The sequence below is a fragment of the Mesocricetus auratus genome, unplaced genomic scaffold (genome assembly GCF_017639785.1).
Source record: "Mesocricetus auratus isolate SY011 unplaced genomic scaffold, BCM_Maur_2.0 Super-Scaffold_100021, whole genome shotgun sequence".
Lineage (NCBI taxonomy): Eukaryota > Metazoa > Chordata > Mammalia > Rodentia > Cricetidae > Mesocricetus > Mesocricetus auratus.
In genome coordinates this window covers 7,009,995-7,036,986 of record NW_024429202.1, presented here as the reverse complement: position 1 = coordinate 7,036,986, position 26,992 = coordinate 7,009,995, and the positions used below count along the sequence as shown (strand labels likewise).

At 46.1% G+C, this 26,992-nt stretch overlaps 1 protein-coding gene and 1 long non-coding RNA gene across 4 annotated transcripts in view; one reads left to right on the top strand and one right to left on the bottom strand.

The window, feature by feature from the left end:
* Bicral (BRD4 interacting chromatin remodeling complex associated protein like) overlaps window positions 1-25,599 on the bottom strand; it is a 57,887-nt gene extending 32,288 nt beyond the window's left edge. Inside the window, exon 1 of one of the 3 annotated variants that reach the window (XM_013115074.3) lies at window positions 25,498-25,599. Coding sequence is in view for 1 of the 3 variants with exons in the window: in XM_040729620.1 (XP_040585554.1) it covers window positions 137-194 (58 nt within the window). In the remaining 2 variants the exon portion in view is untranslated. Of the gene's footprint in view, window positions 1-136; window positions 916-25,497 lie in introns of those variants that run through there. The other 2 variants (XM_040729621.1, XM_040729620.1) reach the window with 2 other exon arrangements.
* Window positions 1,058-15,761, top strand: LOC121133346. Its single transcript, XR_005870183.1, has 3 exons — window positions 1,058-1,166; window positions 5,155-5,255; window positions 15,337-15,761. It is a non-coding gene; the product is annotated as an uncharacterized LOC121133346 (long non-coding RNA).
* Window positions 25,600-26,992: the final 1,393 nt, after the last annotated feature.

The window sequence follows — 26,992 nt, the reverse complement described above, 5'->3', positions numbered from 1 at the left end:
CAGTTGTCCCAGCTACTCAGGAAGGACTAAGTAGGGAGGGGAACTTGAGTCCAGGAGTTCAAGGCCAGCCTGGGCAAAGCAAGACCCCAGCTCGTACGTAAATAAAGAGTAAGTAAGCAAGCCAGCTGGTACACACCTGAGATCCTAGAAGTTGGGAAGTAGAGACCGGAGGACCAGGAGGTTAAGTAGGCCATCCTTGCCTACATGACAAGTTTTAGGCCAGCCTGGGCTATATGTGACCCTACCTCAAAAACAAAGCCAATAAAAAAATAAAGGTAAAATGCAGTTACTTGAACGAGTTTTTGACTTAAATTGTTTTTACTATAGATCAGTTTTCAACTTATGGGTAAAAAGTAGAAAAATCTAAGACATCTGGCAGTGCCCTCCTGCATGTGGATAAAAAGTAACTCCATCAAATGTAGAGCTTTAGAAAAGCTCTCACAGACTCTGGGGTCTTTCAGTGGCGTGACTGTATGCTTCTAAGCACGGAGAGCTTATTTTGGTGATCCCTAGGAAGGCAGGACGTGGCAGGCTCTCCCCACTTCTGGAGACAAAACAGGAGGCCCTGTGCTGCTGTCGATACGGGCTCTGGCCATGGGGCCTGCGTGCTTCCCAGTGCAGCAACACTAAGTTCAATGCTGAATAATCCATAGCTGGACTGAGAATGTTTAAGGTAGAAAATCTCCAGCAGACGTTCACCCCACTCCAGCCCAGAGCTCGTCTCCCTGCCCGCAGCAGCCCCAAGCACGGCCAGCACAGCTCTGGCCCAGACAGTAACAACTGAACAAATTCCAGGAGTGGTTCTCCCCCGAGAGCCAGTCAACTTACACTAGTGATCCGACACCTGGCAACCCTGCTTCTCACCCATTTCAAGCCATGCGTGGAATAATTTACATCACAGAACGCCAGGGCCAAGAGTTCTGGAGCAGTTGGAAAGGGCAGTTGTGAACGGCAGTTGGACGGAGGAATGAAATCCTGAAGAGATGCCCAGAGGAGGGGCATGCCCAGGACGGCAAAGGGAAGGAAGAGTCCTACGGAGAGTTTATTTCCCTGTTCAAACTCCCTTCTCCCCTTGGTTCCCCAGATCAATCACAAGGCCTAACAGATATAGAATTCCCTCCTGCCACAGGAAAGGCACTTTCTCTAAGCTGGAAGAGCATGGAAGGGTAAGTACTCCTTCCCAGGGTAGCTGGGTTTGCTGGGCTGCTGAGTGGTTGGGCTGATTACACCAGCTGAGTAGAACCCAGGTCGAGGAGAGGAGGAAGGGGGAGTGGGAGGCCTGTGCTCACTAAAAGACAACACTGATGGCTGAAACTAAGAACAGCCAAACATGGGAAATGGGCCCTTTAGGACCCAGGCTTAAAAGTTATTTGAGGTCATGCTGGCACGAATGTTGCTCAACACATGACTTCTGGAAACAGGACTGGGAAGGAAACAGGAAAACTATCCTCAAAGGGATGTGCTGATCTGTCACACAAGCGAGGCCTGGTGGCACGCACACATCTGTATTCTCAGCACTTGGGAGGCAGAGGCAGGAGGCTTAACGCAAGTTCAGGGCAGCCTGGTCTACCTAAGGAGTACCAGGACAGCCAAAGCTACATAAGAACACATCTCAAAAAACAAATACCATAAAACAGAAAACACATATGCAAAAGAAATGCACAATACATCCTGATATCTAACAAGCATTGGCTCATATCATTATAAACCACACCTCAGCTCCCAGACATCACAATCACATGGGATAAATTGTCGATTGTGATGTATCTTTTAGCCTATAAATTGCATAGGATTTACTTCAACATGGCAATTTAAATGGAATATCCTTTTATCCTTATTATCCTTACGTTTGTTTTATTTGTTTGTTTTTGAGACAGAGTCTCACTATGAATCCCTGGCTGTTCTGGAACCCTCTATATAGACCAGGTTGGCCTTGAACTTACCCTGGCCTTTTCCTGAGAGTGCTGAAATTAAAAGAATGCATTATCACATATGGTCCTTCTAAACTTAGTTTTTAAAGTTGAGAATAGGTCTTAGTGGTCCAGCACATGAGATGCTACGGTTTGATCTCAGCATCACAAAAGATACAGTGTCTAAGGCTCTGATACGAATTAATTAAGGAAAACATGAATGAGGGGGCTGAGGAGATGGATCAGCTGTTGAGTTTTATTCTTACCACCCACATAACAAGCCCGGCATGGTGGCACACACTGGTGTCCCCCATGCTGGAGAGCACAGACAGGAGGATGCTTGGGTTCACTGTCGTGCCATCCCAGCATAACTCACAAGCTCCAGGTCCCAGTGAGAGACCTCTCTCTCTCTCTCTCTCTCTCTCTCTCTCTCTCTCTCTCTCACACACACACACACATATGAGAAAAAAACTACCCCCAAAAAAACCATGTCCATACCCCTCTCAATTCCCCCTTCCCTGCTGACTCACACCTTATCTAGCTCCTCTACGTGACAGCTGCTGTCAGGGTGACTCAGTCCTGAGCAGTGAACACCAGTCGCCCCGTAGGGTCGCTCCCACCAGCCCTACAAGCACTGAGATTGTTAGCTCAGATTTTGAAGTGAAAGCTACCCACTGAGTAGTATTAACAGAACAATTATACATTTATATACAATTACATATTTGATAACGAGGATGGGACCCAGCTAAGAGAGTTTATGCTGTGAGATGAATCTAAGTTAGTGTATATTCTCCTTTACCAAACCAATGAGGCTCATCAAACTCTTGCTGAGAAAGCCAGCCCAACCAGGCAGGCAACCTTCTCTGGCCTGTGGGTAAAATGCTTTGAGCCTTCACATCCAGGGAACCCTGAGAATTCTTTTTAAAGGCCAGTGGTGACACACACTTGTATTCCCAGCACGTTCAAGAAAGATACAGGTGGATCTCTGTGAGTTCAAGACCAGCCTGAGCTACACAGAGACCTATCTCAAACAACAGCAAAAGAAGGGCTTATGAGAGGTCTCAGTGGGTTGAGGCATCTGTCACATATGCCTGGCAACCTGAGTTTCATTCACACAAAGGTGGAAGGAGAGAACCAACTCCACACAGTTGCCCTTGACCTCTGTGCACTCCCCACATAAAAACAAAACAAAAAGCTTTCCCCCAATTGAATTCTTTTGAAGATTTTTATATGTGCGAGCATTTACCTGCAATTGAATTCTTTTAAAGATCTTCATATGTGCAAGCATTTACCTACAAGTGTGTATGTGCACCACATGTGTGTCTGATGCCTGGAGAGGCTGGAAGGTGTTGGATCCCTTGGAACTGGAGTTACAGATGATTGTGAGCTGCCATGAAGGTGCTAGGAACTGAACTTGGGTCCTCTGAAACAGCAGCAAGCACTCTTGAGTGCTGAACCATCTCCCTAATTTAATATTCTAATTAGCTAATGTATTTGTTTAGTGACGTGCGTGTGTGCGCGCGTGTGCGCACGTGTGTGTGCGTGTGTGTGTGTGTGTGTGTGTGTGTGTGTGTGTGTGTGTATGTCATGGCTCATGTGTTGTTCTTGCCTCCCATCAAGGGAATCAAGGAACCAAACATCAAGCTTGTCAGAAAGGGCCTTGAGTCACACTGAGTCACCCCATCTTTTTGGATTCCTCCTTGCTTTCTGTATTTTTGTTGAGGTCTTCCACAGTGGTGGGATGGGCCACTGACACCTTATGAATTTTGTAAGGCTATGTTATGTGAAAGATGGATCCTTCTCTAGGGGAGGTTCCCAGGTCAATGACTGGATGATATCTTAGTCCAAGACAGGCAATTGGGTATGACAAAGTCTCGGTGACAGCAGCTCTATGTGGCAGGACTGGTCCTAGGGGCAAGTGTGAGATGGAGGTACAGGCTTGTCCTTGGAAGGCTACAAATTTCAAGTCCTTTACCAGGTGAACTTTACAGAGTAAAGGTGAGCGGAGCTGGTTCCTTCCTTACCTTGCCCTCCCTGGTGATTTGTGTGTGTGTGTGTGTGTGTGTGTGTGTGTGTGTGTGTGTGTGTGTGTGTGTGTGTGTGTGTGTAGAGAGAGAGAGAGAGAGAGACAGAGAGAGACAGAGAGACAGAGAGACAGAGAGACAGAGACAGAGACAGAGAGATAGGATCTCATGATGCCCTGGCTGGCCTTGAACTTGAACTCCTGCTCCCTGCTCCTCCTGCCTCCACCTCAAGCCACCACATTCAGCTCTCTGCTCTTTTCCTTCTTCAAAAAATACATCCTAGGGACGATGGCATTAAAAGACTGCCACAGAGCCAGCACAGTGGGCTAGCTTAATAAAGCCAGAGAAATCAACGTGCTGGCTCATCTCAGGCACTTTGCTGACCAGCAGCAAGGGGCGCCACTGAGTGAATTTCCTAGGCTGCAAACTGGCAGGAACAGAGTCTTCGGAATCCTGTTTGTCAGTTCTGAGACTTTACTCACGGTCTCAGAGTTGTTACTGCTGTGACAAAGACCATGACCAAAGCCACTTAGGGGAGGAAAGGCTTATTCCAGCTTAACGTCTACATCACCATCCATCATTGGGGGCTGAAACTCCAGGCAGGAACCTGGGGACAGGAGCTGAGGAAGAGGCCATGGAGTGGGGGGTGCTCACTGGCTTGCCCCCTGTGGCTTGCTCAACCTGCTTTCTTCTACCTGACCAAGGGAGACAGCATCCAGTGGGCTGGGCCTAGCCCTCCCACATCAATCATGAATGAAGAGAGCGCTCCACAGGCTTGCCCACCCACAATTCGACAGAGGCATTTTCTCAGCTGAGCCTTCTCTTCCCACATAACTCTAGCTGGTGTCAAGTTGATGACAATGAAAACAAAAGCAAAACAAATAAACAAAAACAACCATACCCCCAAACAATCGCTATTTCCAGATTTCTCCCCCGCCTCTCTTTTTGAGACAGGGTCTCTCTATGTAGCCTTGGTTGTTCTCGAACTTACAGAGATCCGGCTGCTTTTACATTTTTCAGCTGTATGTGTCCATGATGTATGTAGGCATGTATAGGCTATGGCATACATGTGGAGGCCAGAGGATCACTTTTCGAAGTCAGTACACTCCTTCCACCTGTAAGTGGGTTCTGGGGATCAATTTTAGGTCTTCTGGCTTGCATCGACAGGTGCCCATATCTACTAAACTATTTTCCTGCCCACCCCCCCCCATTTTTTAAAGGGCTCCTGTAAACTAAGGTGGCCTTGGATTTGCTATGAAGCGGAAGATGATCTTGACTTCCTGAACTTTCTGCCTCTGCCTTCAAAGTGCTGGGGTTACAGGTGAGCGTTTCACATCTGGTTTACGTGGTACTGGGGATCCAGCCCAGGGTTTTACGTATGCTTGCCAATCACTCTCCTAGCTGAGCCACAGTCCCAGCTCAGACTTCCTTAATTTTATTTATTTATTTATTTTATTTTTATTTATTAATTAACTTGTGTGTGTGTGTACATGTCAGGGCATAGCTGGTGGAAATGCATTTTCTTCTCCCCTTGTTAATATTTAATAGAGGGTTAACTCCAACTTTTCCTGAGGCCCTTTTGAGTACTTCATCTGATGCCTCATGAATTGCACATTTCATTAGGTGCCCTGAGTGAGCTCCAAGTATAGTTAGCTTTAATACTTATGGGTGGTTCTTGAGATGTGTGCGGAGTTTTCTTTTTTAAGATTTATTTATTTATCACATATACAGTGTTCTGCCTACATGCCAGAAGAGGGCACCAGATTGAATTGTAGATGGCTGTGAGCCACCAAATGGTTGCTGGGAATTGAACTCAGGACCCCTGGAAGAGCAGATGGACTGATGGGCTGCTCAGTGGTAGACGGTTTGCCTAGAATGTATTAGGAAGCTCTATGTTCAATCCCCAGGACTGTGCAGCTCCGTCTATTTTGGTGCCCTGCCCCCGTGGAGTTTAGCCGTGTCACCTTCCAGCGTCCCCTCTGTGCTATGGACTAATAGTGAGCTGGGGCTTGTCACACTCATTTCCCCTTCAGGGACCACTGTTCTGTGCTCCCTCACGTCCACTGCCTAAAATCCACTGTTTTATATATTATGTCCAACAAAAACTTACATTAATTTATCCATGTGGGGATGGAGAGATATCTCAGAGGTTAAGAGCACTGGCTGCTCTTCCAGAAGTCCTGAATTCAATTCCCAGCAACCACATGATGGCTTACAACCATCTGTAATGAGATCTGGTGTCCTTTTCTGGCATAAATTTGTACAAGCAGATAGAGCACTCATATATACAAAATAAATATTAGAAAGTCCTTTTCTGAATGAAAGAAAGAAAGGAAGGAAGGAAGGAAGGAAGGAAGGAAGGAAGGAAGGAAGGAAGGGAGAGAGAGAACATTCAGCTGCAAGCCAGGTGTGGTAGTGCATGCTTTTAATCCTAGCACTACAGATCTCTGAGTTCAAGGCCAGCCTGGCAGACATAGCATACATAGTTCTAGGACATCTAGGGATACTTAAAGAGAGACCCTGTCTCAAAAAACAAAAACAAAAAACAACCCAAAAATCCACAAAAATCAAACTTATTTAAAACAAACAAACGAACAAATGAAAAAAGGTAAATACAATGTTTTGTACGACCAAAAGCAAGGCTGAAAACTGGATCTATTTAATGAACAGTTTCCAATGAACACCTAACTCAACAAGCTTGTTACGCAATATCCACTTACTGGTGGTGTGAAAGAAAATGGCCCCCAAAAGGAGAGATGCTTTGTTGGAGGTGTCGTTTTATTGGAGGAGGTGTGACCTTGTTGGAGGAAGTGTGTCACTGTGGAGGTGGGCTTTGAGGTCTCCAATGCTCAAGCCACGCCCAGTGTCTCAGACCACTTCCTGTTGCTTGTGAGTCATGAAGTAGCCTCTGCTTTAACACCCTGTCTGTCTGCATGCTGCCTTGCTTCCCACTCTGACATAACAGACAAAACTCTGAACTGTAATCTACCTCAATTTATTGTTTTCTTTTATAAGAGTTGCTGTGGTTATGATCTCTTCACAGCAATAGAAACTCCAAGACAAACTTTTTGCTGTTTTTTTGAGACAGGGTCTCTCTACATCGCCCTGACTGTCCTGGAACTCACCATGTAGATCAGGTTGGTTTTGAACTCATAGAGATCCTACTGCCTCTGCCTCCGGAGTGCTGGGATCAAGGGCATGCACCACCACCCAGTATCAGAATAGGTAGCATTTTAATGTCGTTAGGATAAAGCATTGTCACTGCACTGCTTTGCTCTGTGGTATTCTGCGCTGTTACTTTAACCGCAGGAATCACCTCTGAAAAGACTGCTACTTCTAAAGAGTCATTGCCTTTGAGAAGATGGCATGCAGGGACTCATTGCAGAGGCTGGCACGATGGCTCAGTGGGCTCAGGTGCTTACCACACACGCCTGACCTGAATACGGTCCCCAGAGCCAACATGAGGTAGATAACTAACTACATAGCTGTCCTCTGGCCTCCACACATGCATGCAGGCCAATCAGACACCATGCAAACAATAACGCCAGGTGGTGCCTCCAAAGCCACACACAGAAACCCTGTCTTAAAAACCAAAAAAAGAAATCAAATAGCAATAATACATTTTCAGCACTAAAGGGATTACACTTGTTGGCCAGATTTTCCTAACTTTTTCAGGTGAACTTGCTGCGAGAGTCTTTCCAGACTAAGAGCTCTAACTTAGGGGTGGGGAAGCAGACGGTCCAATGGACTGAAGCTAGGACGGTTCTGAAAAGCTCCGATCCCAGGTCTAGTTTGTGTTTTATACTCCACAATCACAAGGCAGGGCAGGCAAGCAAGATTTTACAGAAGCCTTTGTGCCAGTCAGCAGGGTGTTAAGAGCAACAATTCAGTGTTTCAGCTATTCCTCCAGGTCACTCTGTCCCAGGCAGCAAGTGAAGTCATGCTTGACAATAGGTAATACAAGCAGGGCTTTAAGTTAGTCACTAAGTACATCAATAAATCAATACCTGATTCTACTTCAAACTCACTGGCTTTCTTGTGAAATAATGACATTGTGTAAGTTAGAAAATAACATGATTATATTTTCATAGTTATAGCCATCTGTAGTTAAAAAAGGAAAAATAAAGCCAGGTAGTGGGTGCGCACGCCTTTAACCCCAGCACTCACGAGGCAGAGGCAGGCGGATCTCTGTGAGTTCAAGGCCAGCCTGGCCTACAGAGTGAGTTCCAGGACAGCCAGGGCTACACAGAGAAACCCTGTCTTGAACCTCCCTTGCTCCCCCCCCCAAAAAAAGAAAAGAAAATGAAAGTGTCACAGTAGGAGAGATGACTTGGTAGGTATGGTAGTTGGAATAAGAACAGCTCCAATAGGCTCATGTATTTGAAAGCTTAGTCACCAGGGAAAGGCAACATTTGAAAAACTTAATCAGATCAGGAGGTGTGGCTCTGTTGGAGGAAGTGAGTCCTCTGGGGTGGGCGCTGAGGTTTCAAAAGTCCATGACAGGCCCTTGGCCTGTGGACTAGGATGTAGCTCTCAGCTACTGCTCAGCACCCTGAGTGCTGCCATGCTCCTTGTCAAGATGATATCGGACTAAGCCTTTGAAATTGTAAGCAGGAAATTAAATGCTTTCTTTCATAAGAATTGCCTTGATCAGAGTGTCCCTTCACAGTAACAGAACAGTAACTAAGACAGTAGGAAGAGTGCTGACCATGTAAGCCTAACACCTCCAGTTCAAATCTCCAGAACCCTCATGGAAACTAGACACAGCAGCAAACACATCCGGAATTACTGTCTCCAGACAGGAGAGATCCGGCGTGTGCATGCGCACGCACACCCACACCTATACAAGCGCCATAGTGCGTATGTGGAGGTCTCCAGGACAACCCAGGGAACCAGTCATCTCTTACCACTTAGGTCCTGGTAGTGAACTCGGGGTCGGCAGGCGTGGCGGCAGGTGCCTTTCCTAAGTGAGCTACCTCATCAACTCCAGGCTTGTTTGCTTGTGTGTTTCGTTTTCCCTTTTTAAGACAGGGTTTCTCTGTAGCTATGGAGCCAGTCCTGGAACTCACTCTGTAGACCAGGCTGGCCTTGAACTCACAGAGATCTGCCTAACAAGTGTTGAGATTAAAGGCTCGTGCTACCACCGCCCAGCTCCAGTTTTTCTACTTAAAAACATAGGGACACTTGCATGTGATGTCAGTCCTAAATAAAGGCAGGGAAGTTGCTATCAGCAGCCCCACCCTAGCCTAAAGTTCACTGAAACACCATCAAAACTAAGTTAAGATAGTTCCACTAGCAGAGGTTATGACTCAAATGGACTTAACAGACACCTGTAGAACATTCTACCCAAACACTAAAGAATATACCTTCTCTCAGTACCTCATGGAACCTTCTCAAAAACTGACCACATATTCTGTAACAAAGAAAATCACAATCGATAAAAAAAAGGAATAATCCCATGTACCTTATCAGATCACCACAACCACTGAGTCAAGGAAGAAATAAAGAAAAATTAACTTTCTAAAATTCAATGAAAATGACAGCACAATATATCCAAGCTTATGGGACACAATGGAAGCAGTGTTAAGAGCAAAGCTCATAGCACTAAATGCCCACAAAAGAAGCTTGAGAAATCCCACACTAGTGAACTAACAGAACTGAAAGCTCTAGAACAAAAAGAAGCAAACTCACCCAGAAGGAGTAGACGGCAAGAAACAGTCAAATTGAGGGCTGAGATCAATAAATAGAAACAAAGAAAACAATACCAAAAAATAAATAAATCAATGAGACAGAGAGTTGGTTCTTTGAGAAAACAAAATAGACAAACCTTTGTCCAAACTCACCAAAAGGCAGAGAGAATATCAAAATTAACAAAATCAGAAATGAAAAGGGGGACATAACAACATACACTGAGGAAATCCAGAGAATCATCAGGTCATACTTCAAGAATCTGTACTCCAGTCAGGCAGTGCTTGGGAGGCAGAGACAGGTGAATCTCTGTGAGTTTGAGGCCAGCCTGCTCTACAGAGTGAGTTCCAGGACAACCAAGGATACACAGAGAAATCCTGTCTCAAGAAACAAAACAAAACAAAAAAGCAAAACAAAACTCTGTACTCCACAAAATTGGAAAATTTAAAGGAAACATGACAATTTTCTGGATAAGTACTACATACCAAAATTAAATCAAGACCAGATAAACAAAATAAATAAACCTATAACCCCTAAGGATATAGAAACAGTCACCAAAGGACTCCCAACCAAAAAAGTCCAGGATCACATGGTTTCAGCACAGAATTTTACCAGAATTTCAAAGAAGAGTTAATACCAATACTCCTCAAATTGTTCCACACAATAGAAACAGAAGGAACATTGCCAAACTCTTTTTATGAGGCTACAGTTACCATGATACCAAAACCACACAGAGACTATGCAAAGACACAACTAAGAAAGAGAAATACAGATTAATATCCTTCATGAACGTTGATGCAGAAATAGTCAACAGAATACTGGCAAACCGAATCCAAGAATACATCAGAAACACGATCAAGTAGGCTTCATCCCAGAGATGCAGGGATGGTTCAATATAAGAAAATCCATCAATATAATCTATCATATAAATAAACTGAAAGAAAAAAAAAACACATGGCCATCTCATTAGATGCTGAAAAAGCCTTTGGCAAATCCAACACTCATTCATGATAAAGGTACTGGAGGGAAAACAGGGATACAAGGAACATTCTTAAACATAATAAAGGCAATCTATAGCAAGCCAACAGCCAACATCAAACTAAATGGGCAGAAACTCAAAACAATTCCACTAAAATCAGGAACAAGACAAGACTGTCTACTCTCTCCATTATCTATTCAATATAGTAATTGAAATCCTAGCCAGAGCAAGAAGACAAAAAAGGAGATCAAGGGGATACAATTGGAAAGGAAGAAGTCAAACTTTTACTATATGTTGATGATATGATAGTAAGATGGGAGATGGCCTTCTATGTATATGTTTCTCTTATTGGCTGATGAATAAAACACTGATTGGCTGGTTGGCCAGACAGGAAGTACAGACAGGGTTAGGGAAGAGGAGAATCTGGGAAACGCAGGCAGACGGAGCTGTCATGAAGAACCCAGGAGGGTAGAATGAGCCACTTGTTCTCCATTAAGGTAAGGCCATGTAAAATACACAGAGTAATAGAAATGGGTTAGTAATTAAGACAGAGCTAGCCAGTAAGAAGCCCTAGTCATCGGTCAACGGATTTATAATATAAGTCTCTGTGTGGTTTTTTTTTGGGTTGAAGTGGCAGCGGGACCCATGTGGACAAGAAAAACCGCCAGCAACAATAGTATACATAAGTGACCCCAAAAATTCTACCCAGGAACTCCTACAGCTGATAAATACCTTCAGTAATATAGTGGGATACAAGATTAATGCAAAAAAAAATCAGATGACAAACAGGCTGAGAAAGAAATCAGAGAAACATCACCCCTCACAATAGCCATAAACAACATAAAATATCATGGGGTAACTCTAACCAAACAAGTGAAAGACCTGTATGACAAAAACTTTACGTCTTTGAAGAATGAAATTGAAGAGGATATCAGAAAATGGAAAGATCTGCCATGCTCATGGATAGGTAGGATTAACATAGAAAAAATAGCAATCCTATCAAAAACAATCTACAGATTCAATGCATTACCCATCAAAATCCCAGCACAGTTCTTCACAGACCTTGAAAGAATAATACTCAACTTCATATGAAAAACAAAAAACCCAGGATAGCCAAAACAATCCTGTACAATAAGGGAACATCTGGAGGCCTCATCAAACCTGACTCTATTATAGAGCAATAGTAATGAAAACAGCTAGGTATTGTCGGCACAAAAACAGATAGGTGAACCAATGGAATCTGAATTTAAGACCCTGATATTAACCTACATACCTATGAACACCTGATTTTTGACAAAGAAACTAAATATAAAATAGAAAACAGAAAGCATCTTCAACAAATGGTGCAGGCATAACTGGATGTAGACATGTAGAAGAATGCAAATAGATCCATGTCTATCGCCCTGCACAAAACTCAAGTCCAAATGGATCACAGACCTCAACACAAATCCACCCATACTGAACTGCACAGAAGAGAAAGTGGGAGGTAGCCTTGAATGCACTGGTACAGGAAAACACTTACTAAATATAACACCAGTAGCACAGACACTGAGAGCAACAATTAATAAATGGAACCTCCTGAAACTGAGAAGCTTCTATAAAGCAAAGGACACAGTCAACAAGGCAAAACAGTTTCCTACAGAATGGGAAAAGATCTTCACAAACCCCACATCTGACAGAATATACATCTCCAAAATATACAAAAAATTTAAAAAACTAGACATCATACTACCAAATAATCCAATTAAAAAGTGGGGTACAGACTTAAATAGAGAATTCTCAACAGAACAATCTCAAATGGCTGAAAGACACTTAAGGAAATGCTCAACATCCTTAGCCATCAGGGAAATGCAAATCAAAATAACTCTGAGATACCATCTTACACTGATCAGAATGGCCAAGATAAAAAAATGATGGCAGCAGCTTATGCTGGATAGGATGTGGAGTAAGGGGAACACTCTTCCACTGTTGGTGGGAGTGCAAACTTGTACAACTGCTGTAGAAATCAGCATGGCAGTTCCTCAGAAAATTGGGAATCAATCTGTCTCAAGACCCTGCAATACCACTGTTGAGCATATACCCAAAGGATGTACACTCACAATACAAGGACATCTGTTCAACTATGTTCATAACAGCATTATTTGTAATAGCCAGAACATGGAAGCAACCTAGATGTCCCTGAGCTGAAGAGTGGATAGAGAAAATGTGGTACTATTCATCAGTAATAAACAATGACATCTTTAAACTTGCAGGCAAATAGACAGAACTAGAAAAAAACCATCCTGAGTGAGATAACTCAGTTCCAGAAAGACATATATTACTCATTCATAAATACCAGACTAAAGTAAAGTATAACCAGCCTATAATCCACAACCCCAGAGAAGCTAGATCCCATCTTCTAGAAACAATGGAAGCAGAGTTCTATAACTAACCAATGGGCCAATCTCCTGGAGTACAATCAACGTGAGGGAGGAGCAATATTATGAACAAAGGGATCAAGACCAAGATGGGGAAACCACAGAACCAGCTGCCCTGCGTTATTAGAGATCGCTGACTCCGCTCTGTCAACTGGGGAACTGTCATAGGACTGAACAAGGACACCTGAATACAGGTGACAACGGTATGGCTTGGGCAGTGTATGAAGCCACTGGCAGTGGGACTAAGATTTAGTTGACATCCTAGGGGAGGCTTTACCCTCTCTGAAGAATGGATGGAAGGTGGGATGGGAGGAAGAAGGGGAGAGCGGAAGGAGAGGCGGGAGGGGGAACTGGGATTGCAATGAAAAACAAACAGTAATCCCACGGCTGGAGGTGGCTCAGTGTGTAAGAGTGGTTGCAGTAAAAGCAACAGTGCTTTGAGTTCAAATCCCTAGCATCTACATAAAAAAAAAAAAAAGACACAGGGAGACACCAGGAGTTTGTTGGCTAGCTAGATGAACCAAAATGGTGGGTGTTTGAGCGTCAGGTTTCAGGGAGAACCTGTCTCAAAAATAAGGTGGAAGGTAGCAGACAAAGATACTTGCCAGTCTCTGCACATGTGCCCACTCATACACACAAAAATAATTAGGGCTAGCAAGAGTGCTGTCTGCTCTTGCAGAGGACCCAGGTTCAATTCCCACTACCTACACGGCAGCTCACACCATCTATCACTCCAGGTTCGGAGATCTGAAGCCTTCTTCTGAACTTGGTGGGCATTACATGAACATGGTGCACAGTAATACATGAAGGCAAGACATACACATAAAATAAAATGTGAAAATACAAAATTAATTATTAAAAAAATAATTGTAAGCCAGGCGACGGTGGCACACGCCTTTAATCCCAGCACGCGGGAGGCAGAGGCAGGTGGATCTCTGTGAGTTGGAGGCCAGCCTGGTCTACAGAGCAAGTTCCAGGACAGCCTCCAAAACAATACAGAGAAACCTTGTCTTGAAAAACCAAAAAAATAATAAAATAATTGTAACACTTGGGAAGTAGAGGCAGGAGGATCAGTAATTCGAGGCTAGTCTGGGCTAGAGAGCCCTGGGGAGAAGGCTAGAAACAGGAAAGCCATATGACACTGTTTTCCATCACAAGGCCTTGGTTTAGGGAACTGGTTGGTTATGCAAATTCTTCAATCCCAGTGCTCTCTGTCCATGAGTAACATGTAAAATATTTTGGTTTTGCAGTATGTTCCAAGAAAAACAAACCCCATGAAAACAACCAACAATGTTAACGGACAAAATTCCATTCGAGAAAAGCGTTGCCAAGAGAGGACTTTTAAAAACATTTAATGATTTAGCACACTTGTAATGTAGCACAACAGAGGCCAGGATAAGGGTTATGGGTTCGTGTGTTGCACAGTGATAATCTGCCTAAATACAAGCTGAGCTTGGTGGCTATACCATTAAGCCCAGCACCTAGGAGGCAGAGGCACCTCTGAAAGTTCAGGATAGCCTGGACTACACAGGAGTTCCAGTCTAGCCAGGGCTGTGGGAGGTAGAGTCCTTGTGCTCACACAGAAGCACTAGGGGAACCAGGAATATTAACAAATTATGTCCCTCCAAAGGAATGGGTGCATAACCAGTTACCCCCCCAGACAGATGGCTGGGAGCAGACATGGTCATAGCCTGGTGACCTTTGCGCTGTGTGGCAGAGACCACCGCAGACCCTCCCCCAGATCCTCATGAGCTTGTCAATCTACAGAGCCCATCTTTAAAGACGGTGTCACATGTACTTTACAAAGAATTTTGACTTAGTTTTGTCTTACACTTTAGTGTGCACACAGGACTGAGTTATTTATCACCAGGAATTTTTCACCAAATTGTGCTGTACTTAAATATGCCTAAAATAAACTACCTGGTCAGACTCTCAGGCAGATGTCCCTCTATAGCTACCACCCCTGCCACACACACACACACACACACACACACACACACACACACACACACACACACACACACGGTGACATAGTGAGACCCTACCACAAAATAAGCAAACAAATCTAAAATCACAGGAGGAACCATGAGATGATGGTCATCAGACAGAGGCGCTTGCCAACAAGCATGACCACATGGGTCCAATGTCGAAGACCTACATGGTAGAGCACTCCTTCCTGCGATCCTCCAACTTCCCTACTATATGCGGCAAAATATATGTTTTAAAGTATTTGAAAATAAAAATGTAATTCAAAAGGTCTCTAACTTAATATAAGGTGCTTTTGCTAGGAAGACGGTAAACTTACATTTCAAATGTAGGAGGAAGTGACTAGCGCACGTAGGGGATGCTGGATATGGGGCTGAGAGAAGCGCTGAGTCCAGTTTGGAAGACTGGGAGACAGCCTCATCTTTCTTCTTTTGAGATGGGGAGTCTGCTCAAGTGATTCCCTCCAAGTCTCCTCAGTAGCTGGACTACGGGCACATGCCAGCACAGCAAGGAAGACACCAAACCCAATGGATGGCAGAGGTCCCACGGCTGAGATGCTTCATCCCACAGGCCTCCTCTCCAGGACAATTCACAAGCAAACTGCCCATCTGTTCGATGAAAGCCAGTTTCCGACCAAGTCTGCCTCTCTCTCCAACTCCACCTCAGCTCCCAGAAGGCCTAGCATAGCTCTCCTTCCCAAATGATGTGTGTTACAAGTGAGAGCGGCATATGTAAGCTTAAATTTTCTTGTAACCACTTTGTGTGTGTGTGCTGGAGTTAAACCCAGGACTTGACACATGCTAAGCACACAGCCTGCTCTGGGCTACCCTTTAGTGCCCCTATTTTCAAGTCTACTGAGAGGGAGGGACTTAGGAGACAGTGTGTGCCACACAAGGGCACGCATAGGACATCATGTGGAGAATGCTCCTGGCCGGTATGCCAAGAGGAACCGGTGTACAGGAACAAGCTACTGCCACTGCCACATCTCTGGAATAGCTAGTTTCATCTCAGGGAAAACAGACAAAGGTCCTTCTGCCTTCGTCCCTCCCTTCTTAAAATCTGTCCTCTGTCCCATCTAAAGAGTGCCCCTCTAAAATGACCTCCCCCCAAAGAACCTCCATTCCCCTTCCTATAAAAGTCCCAACTAGCTTTTCCATGCTCAACTATAAATGTCTGTGTGGCCCACACAGATTCTTTGTGTCCCCGTTTCCCAGGCCTCACCAGTGAGTCCTTCACTCAGGCCTTGTACCCCACGCTGCCTGCCGGGAACCCCATTCCTCCAGAGCCGGAGGCTTGCCCCTCTTTAGCCCAGCCCTTACATCTTCTGCCTCCATCACCCCACAGCACAGTTTTTTTTAAACTCAGGTTCTTTGGCTTCTCACAGGAGAGTAAAAAATGTAGGTTAGTGATTCATGGAAACACCCTAAAAGCCCATAAGAATACCTGGTAAACCTGTTAGTTTGCTGAATGAATGAATGAATGAATGAGTGGCTGCTCTCATGCTACCTTAATGAAGACTATTTCTCTTCGTTCTCATGTGTACCACCACTTAGCCATTTATCACTATTTTTCTTGATGCAGCTATTCTTAAAGCTACATCTTGTGACCCCCCCCCCCAATGCTCTCTCCAAATGCTACTGGGGATGGGAGTATCGTGAGATGGATGGCAGTAAAGGTACCTGCCTCCTGTTGGGTTTCAAACCTGGGACAATATCAAAGCAGATACTGGCCACCAGGTTCCCCCTGCATCCCTCAGACCCTCCTGGCTACCATTCCTTTACCCTAAACTTCCTTTGGGCGCCCTAGCTGCTGTTCCTAGTTCCCTTCTCCACACGGCACAGTTCAGCCTGGTCATGTCCACTCTGGACTCTCCCAAGTCCCTGCCTCTGGCTATGGTCTCCCTTTTAGCTGTAATAAACTTTCTCTTTGCCAGGGGGCAGCACACGCCTTTAATCCCAGCACTAGGAAGGCAGAGGCAGCTGGATCTCTGAGTTCACAGAGTTAGTTTCAGCACAGTCAGGGGCTGTTACACACAGAAACACTGTTCTGGAAAATAAGCTTTCTTCTCCACCATACCTAGGAGCAGTCATATCCTTTTCTTTTTCTTTGTCTCATCCTGTAGCACCACATACAGGAGAAAAGAAGGAAAAAGGAAAGCACATGACTTCCTGGGCACAGTAGGGAGAAAGTTTATTGTAGATAAAGGGAGAGCATAGCCAGAGGCAGGGACATCTGGGGGAGTCCAGAGTGGGCGCGACTGACCCATTTAGGCAGCAAACAGTTTATCCACCTACCTATCCCCTCAGCCTGAGACAAGAATATTTTAAGTGATAATGGGTCCTCTTTTTTGAACATCATGGTTACCCCATTTTTCTTGCTTTCCACTCCTTGTTATATCACTGCGTGTGCATCATATATGCTTTAGCAGAAACGAACCCTGTGCACATTATACAACACAAAAACTCTTGGCCTTTTTATTTTTTTAAAGACAGGGTTTGTATAGTCTTGGTTATTCTAGAACTCGTCATGTAGACCAGGCTGGACTGGAACTCACAGAGATCCCCCTGCCTCTGTCTCCTGAGTGCTGGGATTACAGATGTGGACACCACAACCAGCCAAAAGCTCAGAGCGAAGCAGGCCCCTAAAGGAAAATAGCTATTTAATTCCCCTGCCAGTTTTGTAAAGACAGGATTTCTTCTAACAATCCTGGAACTCACAATGTAGACCATGCTGGCCTCAAACTTACAGATATCTGCCTCTGCCTCCTGAGTACTGGTGTTAAAAGTGTGCCACCTCAGCGGGCTTAAAAGAAAAAAAAATAAAGCTATCTGGAAAGCCAGGTATGCTGGTACTTGTTTATAACCCCAGCACTTGGGGCTAAGGCAGGGCTGCCAACAGTTCAAGGGTGCAAGGCCTGCCTGGGCTGGGTAGACTCTCAAAAAGGAAGAAAAGAGGAATGGAGAGCAGACACAGCTAAGCTCACTTCAGCAGTAAGCCTTTTTTTCTCATGTGTGATCACACCTCAAGGAACCCGGGCTGGACTGCCACAATTTCTAAAGCCAATGTTCACAGACCTCAGGACTCAGAGTACCAACACAACAGGAATTAATTAGCCTATTTCTAAGTGTGCTTATTTGCACTTCTAGGAAATTGCTTCATTTCTATTAAAGATAAAAGTAACTTCAAATCAAAACCAGGCTGCAGAGATGGCTCAGTGGTTAAGAACACTGGCTGCTCTCCCAGAGGACCCAGGTTCAGTTCCCAGCACGCACATGGCAGCTCACAACTGTAACTCTATTTCCAAAGCATCTCATGACCTTTCTTGCCTCCAAGGGTACTGTATAAATGTGGCACACATATATAAATGCAGGCAAAATACTTATATACATATAAAAACAAAATCCTAAAAAACAAAAGCAAATCACAAACCAAAGCAGAGTTTCAATCAGGCAAAAATGCAATCCCAGCATTCAGAAGGACTTTTCTGAGTTTGAGTCCAGTCTCTGGTACAAAAAGAGTTCCAGGTCAGTCAGAGCTACATATAAGACCTTGTCTTACATGAACAAAACAGGGTTGGGAATGTAAGACAGGCATGCTTGGTGGCTCAGGTCTGAGGCCCTGTCTCACTTTACAGCTGATAATCCACTCATCCAAGGGCACTGGGTACAAAACTGGTCACTATTTCATGAGAACATATCATAACATGTGTATGGTCACTATTTCATGAGAACATATCATGACATGACATGTGTATGGTCATTATTTCATGAGAACATATCATGACATGTGTATGGTCATTATTTCATGAGAACACATCATGGCCTGTGTATGGTCACTGTTATTTCATGAGAACATATCATGGCATGTGTATTGAGGTTGGACTTAGTTGTCCCCTTCTACCCTGGGATCCATGAAGCAATGGGTTTGCAAGGCAACTGGTTTTCACCACAGAGCCATCTGAGCAGCCTTGATTTTACTTTTTAAAAAAAATACTCTGTTGTCCAGGCTGTCCTGTCCTGGAACTCACTCTGTAGATCAGGCTGGTCTTGAACTCACAAAGATTGACTTGCCTCTGCCTCTGAAGCACTGGGATTAAAGGTGTGCACCATCACTTGCCTGGCTCTCTAGAATTCTTGGAGTCAAGTGATCCTCCAACTTCAGCTTGGAACCTGGATCTTCTTAGTCAATACCACAGGAAAGTGCCATTGTACCCAGCTGAGGTCAATTTTAATTTCTAAGGCCTTAAAATTCTCAGTTACTGGTTTTGATTAAACAACTTAACATGAACGGCAAAATGTAATAATGCAGGGCCCTAGGCAATGGACCTTAAGCAAGTCACTTGTTCTTTCATAATGCAGAAATGGGGGAGAACCTGAGAGCATTCTTGTGAGACCTTAGCAATGTATTTGTTTTTGAGAAAGGGTCTCACTCTGTCCACAGTGTAGACCACACAAGCCTCAAATTCAAATGTCCTCCTGCTTCTGCCTCCTGGAGAGCCAGGGTTAAAGGCGTGTGCCGTTATACCCAGCAACCTTAGCATCTATTACACAGCTGTCAGGGTGTGACACAATAAAATAATATTTCTTGCTCTCCCCATCTTCTCTTGTGAAATGTTTAAGTTCTAGCTAGAAACAAAGTCAGATTTTGGTGGACCTGAAATAGCCACAGTTGAGGGACAACAGCTCCCCTGACTTCTGAGCTTAGGTTTCTGCTAATTTGTGTTTATGTGTTTACAGCCAGTGAGCCAAAGAAGCCACAAGAACAGGAAGTGTTCAATTTACAACTTTATTAAGAAATTGATAATAAGCAAGTCACAACTTTCAAGAACTGGTTAGGACTTTTTTTTTTTACCTCCTAATTTCCCTCTACTGTTTGTTATTCTGTAGCCAGCTCAGGGGACAGGAACCTGAAGAAAAATTAACAACAGCTGACCCAAAGAGAACACAAAAAGATGAGGGGTTCACACATTTCTCTTGGTACCCTTGAGATACTCATTTTCTTCACCACCCCTCTGCGGCCCCCCCCGTGACTGCACAAAGTTTAGAAGGTCAAAGGTGGGGCATAGCAGTACAAGAGCACTTGACTGTCGGACTCATGACTCCAGGCTTCAGTCAAGCAGCCAACAGGTCTAGCAATGCTATCTTAGGTCCCATTTGTCCCGAAGCCCGAGATGACCAACAGATTTCCTCCTGAAGCCAGTCACCCCTCTCCCTGTGAGCCTTGCTTTCACTTTCTGACACAGAAACCAAGGAGAACACAACAGCCCTCTCTACCCACAGGCCCTGTCTCCCTCCCATCTCCACAAGCCAGTTCTTAGCTTGGAAATTCTTTGTCACTTTCTCAAGAGTTCCGCCTCTTTATTAACCTTTCCCTCTTTGGTGAGCTACATAGCTCAGAAGGTAAAGCGCTTGCTGCCCAAGCCTGATGACTGGAGTTGATCCCCAGGTGAGGGATACTGACTTTGACCTACACACACACTGCGATACAAGTGTTCTCATATCATAGTCCGCCCTCCATTTACCTCCAAAGACACTCTTCTCTCAGCCGGTGTCCCCAGGCTGGTGGACTTTCATCCAACCTCTCACCTACGCACTCCAGGGGCTTTTCTCCCCCGCCCCCACCTGACAGGATGGCCCAGCCCACGGAGCCAAAGGCCAACAGGTATTTCTCTTCACTGACTAATGTCTCAGTAGCCATTCCTTCTCGAACAGGAAAAAAAGATCGCCTAGTCCTTTCACTCTCCATCACCTGAATGAACTTCAGCCATCGCAGATGTCAGAACTTGCTTAGAAACTGCAGTGAGCACAAATGACCTTGGCTAGTCCCAGGACACACCCACCATTTATAACTAGTGACTTCCAACAGCCCAACTTCAGTCCCCACTACCTGACCCTCAATATCTAGGAACCCTACAGGTTCCATATGAACTCCGGTTAACACCCCTTACCAACTAGCCCTCGGCTGCTCCTCTCCAAATGTTAGGTGGCACCACAACCATGATGTGGCCCAAGACTCCTTCCTCTTTTCCAGAGCCACCTATTATACAAATCTTTCCAATCCTACCTTGTACCTAGCAACCAGTGACTTTGTCCATAAAATACAGACAGGAGCCTCTCTGCACCTGTAGCCCAAGGGCTCAGGCAGCTGAGGAAGGAGGATGCTTGAACACGGGCCTGAGATCATCAAGCAATTACAGCAATACTATAAAAGTCTGTCCCAAAACAAAAAGCCAAGAACTTGGTACGAATCTCAGGTGGAATTCTCCTTAGCATGCAGTAAGTCCTGAGTTCAAAGTCATCCCACCCGGACTACACCCCTGCTCTAATTATAACTACAACATCGTCTCACTGCAATTAGGACAAAACCCTGAAAACGCCCACATGGCGTGTCAAAGTCCCAAAGCAAGTCTCCAACCTCCTCCTCACTAGACTGGCTTAACCCTGCCCTCCCAGGCTTGGAATGTCAAGCCAGCTAACACAAGCTCATTCAAGTCTCAGCTCATGTCATCTCTTCAAAGAAACTCTTACCAGAAAAAATGGTCATTCCCAATTCATCTGTAATCACCTGCTAACTCCTTTTCTCCCAGTTAGACATCTTGTTTTGAATTCCACTAACTACCTTAAAAATTAACTATTCTTTTTCTATAAGCTAGTTTTAGAGAAACCATTGTTTTACAGCTTTTGGATTTTCACCAAAAATTAGAAACATTCTGAAATATATACTTTTGGCTTTTTGTGGTTTTTTTTTGTTTGTTTTTTTTTCGAGACAGGGTTTCTCTGTATTGTTTTGGAGGCTGTCCTGAAACTCACTCTGTAGACCAGGCTGGCCTCGAACTCAGAGATCCGCCTGCCTCTGCCTCCTGAGTGCTGGGATTAAAGGCATGTGCCACCAAAAGACAGGGTTTCTCTAACAGTCCTGGCTGCCCTGACCAGGGAACTGTACTAACTCTATCTGGTTCTCTCTAACTCTGTGACATCCTTAATCTTTCCTCTCGAGACACCTTGATTTCCCAGGAACAAAGAGGATTGACTGATAAACCACACTGTGGCTAGGCCTCCAAATCCCAAGGGCAGTGGGTCTGTAGGCCAGTGGCTGTGGTGGGGAGGTGGCCACCCGGAGCAGAAGAGACTGCAGAAGAACCAGACAACATCTGACCAGATCTCCTTAATTCTACCTCCACCTCGTTTTCCTGACCCAGTTCTTCCTGTTTAAACTCAGAGCTGCGTGGGGTTGGAGCTCAGTGGATAGGGTCAGCATCTGGAAGGCGGGCTCAGTGTCAAGGGCCCCTTGACGAGTCCCTACTCCCAATATAGCCACAGAGAATGTTTTCTTTTTTGAGGTTTTTTTTTTGGAGGGGGGGTTCTGAGGTAGGGTTTCTCTGTGGCTTTGGAGCCTGTCCTGGAAGTAGCTCTTGTAGACCAGGCTGGTCCTGAACTCACAGAGATCCTCCTGCCTCTGTGTCCCGAGTACTGGGATTAAAGACCTGCGCCACCCCCACGTGGCTGAGAATAAGCTTTTCACATCACCTGTCTTTTATTGGTATACTGGGACCAGTGTGGGGGAGTCTAGCCTGTTGGGGCTTCCACCCTAAGAACTTGAGTAACAGGGCTGCTGAGGTGGCTGAGGGAAAAGGCGATCCTCGGCCAAGTCTAATGACCTGAGTTCAATCCCCCATCCACACAGTGGAAGGACTTCCACAGGCCGTGCTGACCTTCACGCCTGCACCACACATCCATGAGCCTACACACACACACAGTAATTATGTGTTAACAAACTGTAGGGACAGACTCAGAAGCAAGTCCCAGTACTAAGATCTTCAAGTCTCAGGACATCTAAGCTTTCTTCCTACAAGAAAATATTTTCAATGACGTAACAAATGGCAGGAAGTATAAGGGGGGAAAAACTAAAATTATATGGGCCTCGATTCTGATGTTGAAACACCCCCACCACCCGCAGTAAAACAAAGCAACACAGTATGCATCTCGTTAGAGGATGCTCCAAATGTGCACTGCACTAGGCTCTTCCGGGACTCCGGAACAATGGACTCTTATTCAGACTTATCCCTGATGAGTAGGCCAAAATTTCAAACGCAAATGGCCTATCACAGTACTGAAGCACACAACTGGTCTTAGCAAACAATGGCGTGGACAACTCTGTAATTTAAAACATCTCCCAGTTCATTTTGATGCTCAGATTCAAGAAATCAGAGGTGAAGCTTTTTTGGGGGGGGGATGCAAATTTTGCTGCTTAAAATGGCAAGACCTGAACAACCAGATTAATAAAACGATACTTTGATATTAACAACAGAAGTATTTAATATTTAGATACACAAAGAAAACCAGTGCCACTATGTTGCCTTTACCCGCTAGAAAATTAACTATTTCCATCTCTGGATACCTCCTGACCTTTCCAGACTGTTCCCCTGTAACAATTTAAGAACTCTACACTCCTCCCTGGTATTTAACTATATAAGGAAACAGCCTCGTTTTTTAGAAAGTGACAAAGTGCGTTTGAAGCTTATGTGAATTTCTTCATATCAGAGTTTTAAGAAACGCTTATCGTTCTTGAAGCACTATGAAGACCCAAACCAGAAATCACTTGCGGCCGTCACGATCCCACAACCTACTGACTAGACCCAGATATTTTCCGGGCTCTCTTGCAGTACAACCAACTACTATACATAAACGGAGGAGGTGAAGAGTACATACAGGAGGTGCACGTTACCCTGTCGCTAGCTCTGAAAGCAGGGACTAACCCCAATAATCAAGAAGGACGAAGGAAGGGGCCTCAAAACCCTAACCGTCCAGGCCGAGGCCAAAGGCCGGGGCGCCAGGGAGACCCCAGCAGCCGAGGCACCCGACCGCACCCCACTATTTTCGGCCTGAGACGAACGATGGAAGACGAGCGCCGGCCCCCGCCATGAGCCCAGCCCGGCGAGCCAGCCTCCTGGGCCGGGGGCCGCGGTGGCTCCGGGGCTCTCGGCCTCGCGGCGCCGGTCGGACCCGGCTCCCTGCACACGGGGCGCCGCCCGCCGCGAGGGAAGATGGCGGCCGCCGAGCAACTGCGCCACCAGCCCTGGCCCCAGGCCAGGCCCAGCGCCATCTTAGCGTCCTGCAGCCCGCCGCCCCCACCCCAGGAGCCGCTTTCGGGGCGGCTCGGGAAGGGGGCCCCGCGAAGCCCTCTCGGCAAAGACACGGGAGAAAATAAGATCCAGACAAAAGAAAACAAACCCCTGAAACACAAAAGCCACTCTCCCAGGCCGCCGGCTAACACCGGCCGAGCCCGCGGTGCGGCGGGGAGGCTCGTCCCGGCTCGCGGCCGCGGGTCCCCGGCAGCGCCTCGCGGCAGGCCGGCCACGGAGGGCGGGCTAGCGCCGCGGCCCAGGCCGGGGAGGAGGCCCCGGAGGCCCGCCCGCCCGCGCCGTCCCGACCCCGGCCTGTCCCCGCGCGAAGCAGGGAGCTGCCTGGAGGGAAACGCAGCCGGCCCCCGGCCGTCCCCGCCGCCTCCCTCCCTTGTTCTCGGCCGGCCAGCCGGCAGGCGCGGGCTCCATTTTGCTGAGGAGCAAGGCCCCGCGACTGACACCCGCGAGCTTCCGAGGAGGAGAGCGGGAGAGCAGGGGCCGAAGGGGTGTGTGAAGAGGCGAGGGGAGGAGATTGGGAAAGCTGATTTTTCTTGCTCGGCCGCCGTCACTCCGGGCCCTCCCTCGCCCCCTGCTCGCGGCCCCGCCGCGCCGTCCTCCCCTCGCCGCTCCCGGGCGGCTCCGGGGGGCGGAAGGCACACGCTCGCACACACTCGGCGCACACAACTAATTTGAAAGCGGCTCAATCAATGAGTCATTAAAAGGCTCCCCTCCCCTCCCCACCGCCAACCGCCACGCCGCCGCCTCCCCTCCTTTTTTTATCCCACACCCCCCTTCCCGAGCTCTCCCACTCCCCGCTCCAGAAATTTGCATCCGCGGATGGGGGGGGGAAGAGGAAGAAAAAGGAAGGAGAGAAAAAAAAAAAGGCAGGCGCCAGGCCCCCCACGCGGCCGCGGCGCCCCCCGGCCCGGCCCGGCGCCGCCGCCGCCGCCCCCAGGCCGCCCGCCCGCCCGCGCCCCCGCCCGAGACACTGAACTTGGTCTTCCCAGGGCCCCGGCGGCGCCGGGAGAGGCATCCACACTAGATTCCCCTTCTCTCCGTGTCCATTAAACATCCACCCACCACCACCATCACCCACCCACAAACCCACCCCCCCCCAAAAAAAACACAGCCTTAGCCAATAGCTCTCTGGGCTGAAACCTAATATCCTGGTTTTGGCAACTCGGTGTTTAATTTGCTCCTCTTTCTTTTCTGTCTGGCTGGAGATCTATCTCCGGCTCCCCCCCCCTTCTCCTTCTTCCCTCGCTTCTCCCCTCCCCGAAGGAAAAAAGAGGCAGAGGAAGGAGGTTGTGTTTTTTTTTCTCTCCTTGAAATTTTTATCACAAAATTATAATACACTCAAAGGGAAACTCACCGTCATGAAAAAGCAGTGCCTTGTCAACGGGGTTTCTGCGCCATCGCACCAGGGGCGGCGGCGGCGGCGGCGGCGGCGGCGGCGGCGGGCGCGGGGCGCGGGGCGCGGGCGCGGGAGCTCCAGGCCGAGCGGCGCCGGCCACACGCGCTCCGCTCTCTCTCTCGCTCACCCCCGCGCCGGGCGGCGGGCGCCCGCTCCCCGCGCCCGCCCGGCCTTCATGCTCTGCGCCCGGGCAAAAGGCTCGCCTGCTCGTCTACCTCAAACTTCGGTTCTTGCCTAGTGGAAAGGAAAAAAAAAAAGAAAAAGAAGCAAAGATTAGGATTTCTTTAATTAAAATTTTTAATTTTTTTCGAAAACAAAACAAAAACCCAAAAAAACACAGGCTCCCAGCCTGGTGATTTGTATTTCTTTTGGATTATTGGGGGGGGCTACTTTGAAATGTCAATTATTGGGGTCTATTCAAGAAACGGTATTTTGTGCCCTCCTCCTCCCCCATCTACAAGATGTGAGCTGATCCTCCTCAGGGGCCCTGTACACACAACACACACACCAGTTTTAGCTTAACTTGGAGGATAGGGTAAGGAAAAATAAAAATTGGTTTAGCACTCCAGTTAGAGCTAGAGCTAGCCACAGTTAAAAAAAATACATATACATATATATATTTTTATATATGCATATATTTAAAGACTAAAGCATCCCTTTTAATTTAATTACTTGGTAGATAACTGGATTAATCTTAAATTTCGATATACCACTAAACTTTACAATATCCCTTACACTGAAATGCTGTAAAATCTTACCTGTGAAACTTGTACCTGAAGATTAAAAAGGAAAATAAAACCAGTGACTAAGGAGAGGAGCTGAGCATTCCCTGACCTTCATTTATGTTGCTCTTTTATCCTGTTTGTGAAGTTGGCAATACGGAACTCCCATTCTTAAACAGGAAGCTCCCAAACCCTTCAGCACACCTTGGCCCTACCATAATTTACCATCTGTTTAAAATTTCAAATTGTTGAGATTTCTTAAAACCCCTAGTAGTATGAAAAGCATTTAAATAAGTGTTCATTATAAGAGTTCTTTGTAGCCTCATTACCAATACCCACAAGATAAGGGGGAGGGAGTTGTCACTTGTTTTAAAAAATACCAGAAGTAGGTGAGATATGAATTGTTAAGCCTAAAAAGTCATCTAAGGATAACTGAAGTTAGTTGATGAGGTCTTGTTGATAAATAAGTTCTAAATAAAAGTATCCCCAGATTTAAATTCTTTAAAATATTGCCTGTTTTCTATATTCTTTAGTAGGAAACAAAACCAAACCTTAATGGTTTGGTGGCATTGTCCTGTGAATGGTAAAGCAAGATCATGTTCTACGAATGTGTGACCCTGGGTTCAACACACACACACACACACACACACTTCACGCACCTTGCTTACTTATATAACCATGTGATTAAATTACACTTCACAAAATAAATGTGTCAAAGCTGCCATACTATG